Raw genomic sequence first — 10,863 nt, 5'->3', positions numbered from 1 at the left:
TTTTTGTATTGATAGCATAATGATTACAAATACTATCATCATGTAGACGGCTAGAATAAAAATAGGATTTGTAATTTTGTTACTGCTATTAATGGTTGACAGAGCCCATTGTGGTTGTCAGAGGCCTCACCTCGGTCACTCCTTTTCACATTGGAAACAGAAGATGACCACTGAAAGTAGTGACAACATCGTGATCATCAAAGGCAACTGCTCCACTCCTGAGTTGAACATACATATTCTCCCCAACCTCTAGCTGCAGGGAGACTTGAGTTGGAAATGTTGATGTAATAATCATTAGATGAGTTGTGGAACGCAGAGATGACCTTCTGGGAGTTCTTGTACATGCTTAAAATCATAGGATGTGTTCCATGGCCAAATCCAGTAATCGCAAAGTGGTAGACTCCTTTAACCTTTGCAGTGAACACACCTAAATATAAGCATTAAGATATTAGTGATATAGTTGATGAGACAGTGGATTGTGCAGTCAGATGGAACAGAGTAAACAGGCATTTCAATGTCATAGATTTACCTTTACTTGTGTAATAGACAATGGCGGGAATGCGGTTTTAACCAATCAGCATCCAGGATGAGACCCACCCGTTGTATAACATAACACTTTATACTTTAGATTACTATGTACAGTGCATGCCCACTGTTACAACTTATCACGTGCATCATTTGACATATGGGAACCCAGACACATATACACACATACTATACATACGTACCAGTAGAGGAATCAAAAGCCCCACCGATGTTGGTGTAGACTCGTTTGAAGACCACAGTGGTGTGATTGTCATAAGGCCCTATGGTGCTCCCCAGTGCAGAAGAGAACACCACCGCTGACCTCTTTGTGGACACAGGGACCCTTACCAAAAAGTACCAAATAGCAATACATGCTTCTGTAAAATCAAAAAAAAGGGAATGATTATCAAAATGTTGCTTTGTGCATTACAGTACCTGACATTTCTTTCTTCAGCCCCACTACCAAGCCCTCACTGACTTTCAGCCTGGCCTCCATGGCTATAATGACAGAAATAATGTTGAAGGATATTTATTAAATAAAACCAACCAAAGACAGTAGTTGATTTGATCTCTTACTGTACCTTCATTAACTATGGTGAGTTTCTCCACCACACCCTTGGTGGCTCTCAACTTGGCATCTGTGTTTCTCAGCTCCAAGCGTTGCTCCACTACCATGCCTCTGACAGCCAGGAGTTCAGTCCAGATGTTTTGGGGGCAGCTGTTCTTTTCATCCGTTGTATTTGCAGGAGCTGCAAGAGCAATGACCTCCTGCTTTGTGTTGCTCATGGTTCTAATGTTGTGTCTCAAAATGTATTTTCTTGTTGTGTGAGGTGCTCTTATGCCTCTGCTCTGTGCCTCACTTCTGATTAATGATTAACTTGGAACTAGGAATGGTGATGTAGACTAAAACTTCTACGGAACCCAGGTGTATCTAGATTGGGCGAAATCAATCATCAACAATTCTATTCTGTAATAAGTTCAAAAGCTTTATGGTGGTTATCATATCCACAATAATCATATTTTCAAGATATTGCTCGTATAGAGCGGTCAATGGCTGTGATAAACAAAGCTTGGGCCACCACAGTTGAAGTGTGTGATGTACTGTGACAAACTCCAACAGATCTTAACAATGCTTTCTCTTAAAACATTTATTCACCTACTTTGTAAGGGAGAGGGTGGGGTACATTTTCTTCTACAGTAATATACCATCATGAAATTGTATTGTTAACTCCTACTTCTCCCTGTAAGATCATAACGTTGTGTTCTCTGTAACTATGGCGTAAACTCTTGATAGTTTGCAAATAGTTATATCGTTCTTGAAACGTAATTTTGTTTTGTGTGGATTGTCATGATTGCTGATATCTGTGATTGGACCCTCCAGTATGCGTGTATGGTATATTATTGAAAATAAATACAAATGTTGATAGAAAAAGATTTATGGTGCTTATTCATAAATAACCCACAATAAAAATTCCTTCTGTCATAAATACAGCTGAGCATGGAAGCATGGCTGTGTGAAACATAATGTATCTGTGGAGCTTTTCCCCAAGGAAGTCTGAGGAGAGCTCATGGCAACCTTCCAAATCCCCACAGACCCCACAACCTCCCAACACATTAGAAAGAACCAAGAGATAAGGGCATCAAATATGAACCCGTCCATCACAAAGAGACTATTATTAGTTCTCTGTTTTGGAAACCCTCACCAAGCATTCCTATAATCGGTGTGTGTAGGCCTATTTCTATGGCTTTCATTTAGCATCTGCCTATATAATGCTGCACCATGGGACAGAGAAGATAGGGCACTCCTTTTTAAGCCTTGCCGTAGCTCCACATTCTTTTGTAAACCACTGCAGCAGCCCCCCATTAACATGCGTGAGGCGGTGTATATTCAGGGTTTAAGGGATGAAAGGGCTGCAATAGGCCCTGACACAAGCCCTGCTGTACTACCGTCCCCCCTCCCTCCCCCTCTCCGCTTCCCTGGCTTCAGCACACATAGGCACCTGCGCGCCTGCGCTAAACTCTCCCCATCCCCCCTCCCTTCTTCCTCCATCATCTGTGCCTCAGCTCACACAGCCGTGATAGAGCAGGACGGCTAGTATTTGCACGCAGACAGCGAGAAGGGGAAAGAGAGAGAGGGAGCAAAAGAAAGAGGCAGACAGAGCGAGCGTAAGATACAAAGGGGGAGAAAGAGAGCAACAGCAGAGACAACGAGAGAGAGAGATGGAGGAAGACAGGGAGACTGCAGACATCTTTGTTATCAACAATGGAGCATGAAGCTCTGGTAAGGCAATAGGCAGATATTGGGTAGGGGAAAGACATTGAGGAAAGGGGGTCTCGTGTGACCACAGGGGGAGGGAGGAGGAGAAGGAGGAAGTGGAGGAGAAGGATGGGCCTCGAACACAGACCTGCAGTTGCACTGCCAATCCTGGATTAAACAGTATGGTAACGTTCCCAAATTAATCTGTCACTGCACTGGTTTTGTCTCATCATCCTCTAGTGTTTACTTCCATTCTCATTGACACCCATCACTCATTTCACCCATGTCGCAGTGCATGTCTCCTTCTCATGTGAAGACCCTTTTTTTCACGCCATAGCCGTCTGTTATGATCATCTCCCTGCTTCTGCTCTTGTCTCCAGGAGCCTCACCCACCGTGGACCTAACCCTGTGTTTTCACACACACTGTTGGATCTGAGCATCGGCCATTGCTGTCTCTGTGTGTGTGTTGTTTTTGTTGTATTTTTTCCCATCCATCCAGAGAGGAAGGAACATTGTGTATTTCTTCCCTTCATCCAGTCTGTAACATAATAAGCTTTCCATTTTCTCTCATTGAAATAAAATGAATAGATGAATAGCCTGGTATTGTAGTGCCTGCAGTCATTCGTCCATTAAAATCACATGCCTCCATTTCAATGCAGCTACCTGATTGTAACCTACTTTCTAAAATTGTCGCCTGCTTGTCAGTGGATCTTTTGGGAAATAGTGCAGGGCACTGTGGCTCCTCTGAGACCTCTTTTACATGCTAATACAATCCTAATAAAGCCTCAGTGGCCTGACTAGATGAATTAGGGCAGCGCTTGCTGAGATATGTGTGGTGTCTGCCCTGGTTCCTGTCTGCTGGGGTTGGTGACAGTAGTGTTGTGATGTCTGCCCGGGCGACATGGGGTAATAATTAAAACACAACAATTCCCACTCCCAGAAACAACTAGATGTTTTTTATCCTATATAAACAGTCCACAGATGGTTGTGTCTTTCAGTGAGATGTTAAGAATTCACACTGAGGGAGATTAGACCTCCATTGTTTGTCGAGCTGCCTGCCACGTTGCAGAGTAGAAGAGGGAGGGTACTCCCCCATGTTTATGTCATGCAGCATCACACCACTAGATCATACATCACACAAGTTTAAAAGGGATAGAATGATACATTGATTGTGCAGATTTCTGAACTAATAATCACAGTATTCATCGTTGTCATCATCATCACCATCACATTCATCAGGTATTCATGTGCCAAAATAGTTTTTCACAGTTTAGCATTATGCACTGTGAAAACACTTGATGTAAAATCTGTTTATTAAGGCTTAACACAGTAACTTTGTCTGGGTCTTATGCCAAGGATCTGGGGGAAAGTCTGTGAAAAGAGAACAGTCACTAGATCTGTCATTGTGATGGGTGTTCTGCTTTAAAGATCATGTTTACCTTGCGATGCTGACTTCACATCAATCATGGCAACCACTTTCTCCCTGTCCGCGCACTCTGTCACCTCTGCCTCCCCCATTCCCTTTCCCTGCTTAGCTGGATAAAAGCGAAGTGACAACATTGGGCCTGCCCCCCTCAGCCAGCCATGGCGGCTCTGACAGTAACATCAGCTTGGATGGGGCTGGGGTGGGTGCGGGGGCAGGGGCAGTGGCCGGGTTGGGGGCTGTGGCTGGAGGGGCTGAAGGGGTCGCCGAGCCTCAGCGAACGCGGGTCGCTCTGGAGCACCTGCAGCAGAAGATCCTGAAGATAACTGAGCAGATTCGGATAGAACAGGAGGCAAGAGATGACAACGTAGCCGAGTACTTGAAGCTGGCTCACAACGCAGACAAGCAGCAAGCCTCGCGCATCAAACAGGTGTTTGAGAAGAAGAACCAGAAGTCTGCACAGACCATCGCCCACCTGCACAAAAAGCTAGAGCACTACCACAAGAAGCTGAAGGAGACAGAGCAGGTGAGTGAGTGAGAGTGTGTGTGTGTGTGTGTGTGTTTGTTGGTTCCTGCCACACTGGTTCCATCTCATGACTGATGATGACTCCTCTCCGTGGCTCAGCTGTTCCTAAGGGACATTTGTAATGTAATGTGTTTGTCTCACTTGAATGTTTTACCCTGACTGCTGCTTTCTGAGGTGATGCACAGGAGGTTGGTGGCACCTTAATTGGGGAGAAAAGGCTCGTGGTAATGACTGGAGAGGAGTCAGTGGAATGGCATAAAATACATCAAACACATGGTTTCCAGGTGTTTGATGCCATTCCATTATTATGAGCCGTTCTCCCCTCAGCAGCCTCCACTGAGGTGATGATACATGTTGTCACTTTATAAGTAGGGTTGGGCCATATCCACATTACCCTATGAATTAAATATAGAAATCATCCCTGGAGGATTTCTGTATTTTGAAAGTTACATATCTTGAACACTTGAGTGCTGACAAGCAAAACATTTTGGGACTATGTCAACAATGAACTAATGAAACAAATATAAAAAGATAGTTTTTGGGTGGAATTACCCTTTAACAACAGGTTGTTGAAAATACCTATTTCAATACCTGACTTTGTAGAACATGACATGTCACTCACTCACTATCTAAAGATGTTTTGTTGTTGTAGAAAAGCAAATAAGAATGATTAGCTTTATCTTTCAACTAACACACACATTTATTTATTTAAAAAGTACAAATATTGACATTTTAAAGAAACTGTTTCCACAGTATTGGAAATCATGTCTCCGGTATTTCAAAATTCCTTGGTATAGGTGCTATCATAAACCTGCCCAACCCTATTCCTAGGTAGATTATCTGAGGGTTCTGTTCTGACTATGCCCTCTTATTGATAAAGTATGTTAATATTCTCCTCTCCCTGCTCTGTTGTGTCACCTCCACCATTCCACTTTTATTTCCATCCCTCTCTCACCACTTATCCACCCATGTATCTGCTACTCCTTCACACCCTGTCAATCTATCCCATTTTCCATCCCCCCTCCTCCCTCAACCCTCCTTATAGAATGGTCCAGCCCGTCAGCCTAAGGATGTGCTGCGGGACATGCAACAGGGGCTGAAGGACATGGGGGCCAATGTACGAGCCGGGTTCCATGGCTTTGGTGGGGGTATGGTGGATGGGGTCAAAGGAGGGGTAGAAGGAGTCAAAGGAGCTGTGGTGTCTAAGCCACGGGAGTTCGCCAGCTTGATCCGCAACAAATTTGGCAGTGCAGACAACATCTCCCACCTCATAGAGGACGGGGTGGGAGGGCACTCGGAGGACGCGCCCGCTCAACGAGCCCTGAGTGGCAGTGCCACCCTTGTCTCCAGCCCCAAGTACGGTAGCGACGACGAGTGCTCCAGTGCCACCTCTGGCTCAGCGGCAGGCAGTCACTCAGGCGGGGCCGGGGTAGGAGGTGGGATGTCGGGGCAAGGGCAGGCTGGCCTGGGGAGCCCCAGACTGGATGGGCACCACCACCACCACCACCACATTCACAGCTCCTGGGACACCTTGCTGGAAGGCCTGCAGGAGATCAAGGCCAGCCAGGCCCACATGGAGGATGCCATCGAGGACATGAAGAGTCAGCTGCAGAGTGACTACTCCTACATGAACCAGTCTCTGCAGGAGGAGAGATACAGGTGCAGACCAACACCTAGGCCAATACACAGAGCATGAAATGAGAGTTGGTAGTATACATCAATCTCGCACTAACTGCTGAAACAAGCTGCTTTGCTTTTAGCTTGTTTCAGTACAGCAGTGTAAATTATGTCCAGTGTTTTTACACTACATGATTTATGCTGAATGATATTCATGAGGATAATTAAAAAGGTCAAGGAAACTGTTACAGGTTTTGTACATTTCAAGTTTTGTCAAGATCAGAAGTAGTTGTTTTAATGTATAAAACTGATGCTTAAATTAAACGGAGTGACGCCTTGAAAATTGCATAAATATCTAAAATCTTTCTCTAATTCGTTTAATTGGTCTTTACTCCGCTGGTCTAAATTATACCGGCTCTGCCTCATACATTTAAAAAAACATCTCTCTCTGTTTAGGTATGAGCGACTGGAAGAGCAGCTGAATGACTTGACAGAGCTGCACCAAAACGAAATGACTAATCTGAAACAGGAGCTGGCCAGCATGGAGGAGAAAGTAGCCTACCAGTCCTATGAGAGAGCCAGAGACATACAGGTAGAGAGATAGAGACCTGGATTTACAGTTTATGATACTTTTCCTGTAGATAAACAAGTATGACTCCAGAAATTAGCCTTGTTCCCCTAATTCAGTTGTAACATTGTGTTTGCCTGTGTTTGTCATTTGTACCTGTGTGTGTATGTATACATGCAGGAAGCGGTGGAGTCATGCCTGACCCGCATCACTAAGTTGGAGCTCCAGCAGCAGCAGCAGCAGGTGGTGCAGTTGGAGGGTGTGGAGAACGCCAACGCCCGCGCCCTGCTGGGCAAACTCATCAACATCATCCTGGCACTCATGGCCGTAGTGCTGGTGTTCGTCTCCACCCTGGCCAACTTCATCACCCCACTCATGAAAACCCGAGCGCGGGTGGCCACCACCGTCATTCTGGCCCTGTTTCTGTTCATCCTTTGGAAGCACTGGGACTTCCTGGACCTGTGGCTAATGCCCAGCTGAGTTTCCTACAGCCAATCACCCACGCCCTTGTGTCTGAGTGACCAGGATGTGGACAGAGGGACCAGAGTGATACACTGAGCTGCCCTAGACACTCTAACAGTCTCAAACTCAGAGAGCGTGAATACAAAACTCATATTTCTGAAAGAGAACCAGTGCACTTTTTTGATAGGATTTATGCTTGAAGAGTCATACTTAGGAGGGTTGAAAGGTCAAAACATTTCTTTACAAAGCAACTGGCGAAGACTTCCTTCGGATAGGGGGGGGGGCATTTCTGGTTGACTGATGGTCGAGAGAGAGACATTTAAGGAAGAGTGTTGGGTGTTTTATGGTGATTACCATGACAAGGAACCTGAGGAACTATCTGCCTGGTCGCTTGGCAACTCAAGCATTTGCTCTTTCTCATGACCAATCTAGTGGTGTCAACTCACCATCGTACTGTAGTCACTATGACCTAATTACAATTTGAGAATTCATGTTGAAATTCTTTGACACTTTTCTAATGTTAGTATAGGCCTACACTTAAAAGTGAAAATGGATAAAAGAACAAATTATACTTTGTCTTTGCTAAACCATGTTTGCTGTTAACTTTTTGTTGAGCCAATTGTATATTTGGAGGACATGGCCAAGCAAAATGATTGTTTTTTTGCTCAATGTTAGGGTATGTACTACTCATGCATGTCCTCACGTGCATTTATACCTGTGTGATGCACTTGGCATGAGTAGCATTCCAACACCAACAGAAATACTCTTTGTACTTAATAGCATTCTGTTGTCTGTAGACAGTTTCTACCTAAATGTTTTTTTTAACTTTCATCTCCATATTATTTTTAAAACAATCAACTCAATCTCTTCTGGTGTTTAAAACTACACCTTTTTTGGTGTATCAGTCCTTTTAGTGTCTTATGTGTGATGTAAAGAAGAATTTGAGGGCCAGAAAGTAATCTGGTGAGATGGATCATCAAAACTACTAAATGATCTATAATCTATTCTGAGCATCAATGCTATTTCAAAACCACTGTTGTTGTAGAGCAGCTAAGAATATATGTAGTGTCAGATTCATAGGCATGTTAGACCATTGCTTCCATATTTCTATCCAGTTTGCGAAATCCATCACAACTCTGTTGCATTCTTAATAAATACATTCTTAAACTATATGCTAATGTTGCATGATATTGGAAAGTAGGATCATTTGCATGCAACAATGTATATCTAACAGTACTGACAATGGAGTAGAATAATAATATGGTAAGTAATCTGTGATAGTTGGGTCTTCATTATGAAAAAGAATACTACAAATGTCAAATAGAGTTCCACAACCTATAAAATCCCAATGTAACCCCCCTTCAACATTTTATTCCAGCCTGGTTCAAGCTAAAGGTTGTTTTTATATCAAGTTATGACATATCTTGTGTCCATCATTTCAGTCAGGGCGGGCTAAAATATGTGTTTACAGATGTGCAGTGAATATCCTCTAAAAATGTATTCAGTTCCAGCTCAACTGAATATTCACCCACTAATCCTGTGGATTACAGCATTATTTACACTTAACTGCCCCCCCTCTCACTTTTATTCACTGGCTGGGTAAAACTGCTAATCCTCATATGTGATTGGGTGAGAGGTAACCAACTCTGCACAACTGAATTTCAAATGCTTGAAAGAATACACGTTTAGGTTGGTTCTGTTGCCATAATGTAATAGTTTACTATTCTTACCAACAGTACTAAATAAACTATGGAACTCTCAAAGGCTAAGACTGAGCCCTAAAAAAATTAAGAGTTGTCAAGGTTGTCAGATGTAGTAAAGAGGCAAATAGGTTTTTAGTGAGGATTTCTTTGGAAAGGCTTCAACCATCAGACAGACCCTGACGTATGCTAAAATACACTGTGTACAAAACATTAGTATTGAGTTACACCCCCTTTTGCCCTGAGAACAACCTCAATTCATCAGGGCATGGACTCTACAAGGTGTCAAAAGCGTCCCACAGGGATGAGAGCCCACATTTACTCCAATGCTTCCCACAGTTGTGTAAAGTTGGCTGGATGTCCTTTGAGTGGTGGGTCTGGGATACAGTTGAGTGTGAAAAAACCCAGCAGTGTTGCAGTTCTTGACACACACAAACCGGTGCGCCTAGTATCAACTACCACGCCCCATTCAAAGGCATTTAAATATTTTGTCTTGCCCATTCACCCTCAATGGCACACATACACAATCCTTCTCTCAATTGTCTCAAGGCATAAAAATCCTTCTTTAACCGGTCTCCTCCCCTTCATCTACACTGATTGAAGTGGATTTAACAGGTGACATCAATAAGGGATCATAGCTTTCACATGGATTCAACTGGTCAGTCTGTCATGGAAAGAGCAGATGTTCCTAATGTTTTGTACACTCAATTTATGTCTTGTAAAATAGTCACAATCACATAGTAAGTTTCAGCAGCACAAAGGCACCTCCTAGTGGAAAATATGTATATTTTTTATTTTGTGGACAGTGAAAGGGAAGTCTTCACTGTGCCAAAATCAAGAACTTGACTGAACCTGAAAAATGAGTGTTGACAGTGGTACCGTTCTCCCGAGAAACATAATAAACTAATATTGTGAGAAACACAGACATAGTTTAAATCCCATGGGTCAATCTAAGTAACTCAAAAAAAGTCCATCATAATCCGTCAGTATAAACTAGAGATGTTTTTTTGCATTGGTTACGTCTCAATCCACCACCTCCTCCTATGTCAGCCTTCCGCATCTGTGGTGGAAGATGGCCGAGCTACAACAGTGTTTGTCAGACCACGAGACATCCCGAAAAATCAGTCTTCTCACGAAAGTGTCCAAACCTAATAAGGAAAGATGAGACTCATGAACATGATGGACTCGTCTGAAGTCGGTACTGCTAATGTGCCAACTTCTGTCTGTAGTGTCCGAACTGTTTGGGCTACAAACTAATTACCCCACTATGGAAAAGGGCAACTCTCACAAACACTATGGTGTTCTCCGTTTAGCTCTACGATCCACACAAAGTCATGGACTCATCTGAAGATAAACCATACAAATGGAAGTATGGAGGTAGTTTTGTGCCAACAAAAATAAAGGGTTAAATATGTAAAAAAAATATATATATATTTCCTGAGCTTTCTTACATCTCCTAGATATAGGACAGACACTTCAAAACCTTATTCCTTATTATTGTATTTTTTGCCATTTATGAATGTGTTATTCAATGTGTTTCTCTGGGCTATTACTGTAGTAAAGGCCAAATTCAATATTTTAGCAAATAATGATACCTAAAAGGGTCCTTAAAATTCAAAATCAAATAGCTAAATGATCCATGGTATAACAATCTTAAAACAATTCCATATGTTAGCTTAGTAGACCCCCCCCCCACAGCTTAGAAAGACAGTCCATCAATGTAAGAGGTTAAAGCAGGTAGTACATTAACAAAATACATGCAAATAACACACACACAAATGTATG

General features: G+C 43.0%; 1 protein-coding gene across 2 annotated transcripts; it reads left to right on the top strand.

The window, feature by feature from the left end:
* The first annotated feature begins 2,563 nt into the window (after positions 1-2,563).
* Positions 2,564-8,550, top strand: LOC139535779 (transmembrane and coiled-coil domains protein 2-like). Of its 2 annotated transcripts, none has more exons than XM_071335565.1 (5): positions 2,564-2,806; positions 4,318-4,731; positions 5,777-6,390; positions 6,805-6,940; positions 7,097-8,550. In XM_071335565.1, the coding sequence occupies exons 1-5, from the start codon at positions 2,789-2,791 to the stop codon at positions 7,394-7,396; spliced, it is 1,482 nt and encodes a 493-aa protein (XP_071191666.1). In that variant the 5' UTR covers positions 2,564-2,788; the 3' UTR covers positions 7,397-8,550. The 2 variants fall into 2 exon arrangements, with proteins under 2 accessions (XP_071191666.1, XP_071191667.1); XM_071335566.1 differs by having other exon boundaries at positions 2,564-2,967.
* Positions 8,551-10,863: the final 2,313 nt, after the last annotated feature.

Source organism: Salvelinus alpinus, chromosome 12 (assembly GCF_045679555.1).
Source record: "Salvelinus alpinus chromosome 12, SLU_Salpinus.1, whole genome shotgun sequence".
Lineage (NCBI taxonomy): Eukaryota > Metazoa > Chordata > Actinopteri > Salmoniformes > Salmonidae > Salvelinus > Salvelinus alpinus.
The sequence above is the reverse complement of the archived record's forward strand: the minus strand, read 5'-3'. Positions and strand labels throughout refer to the sequence as shown.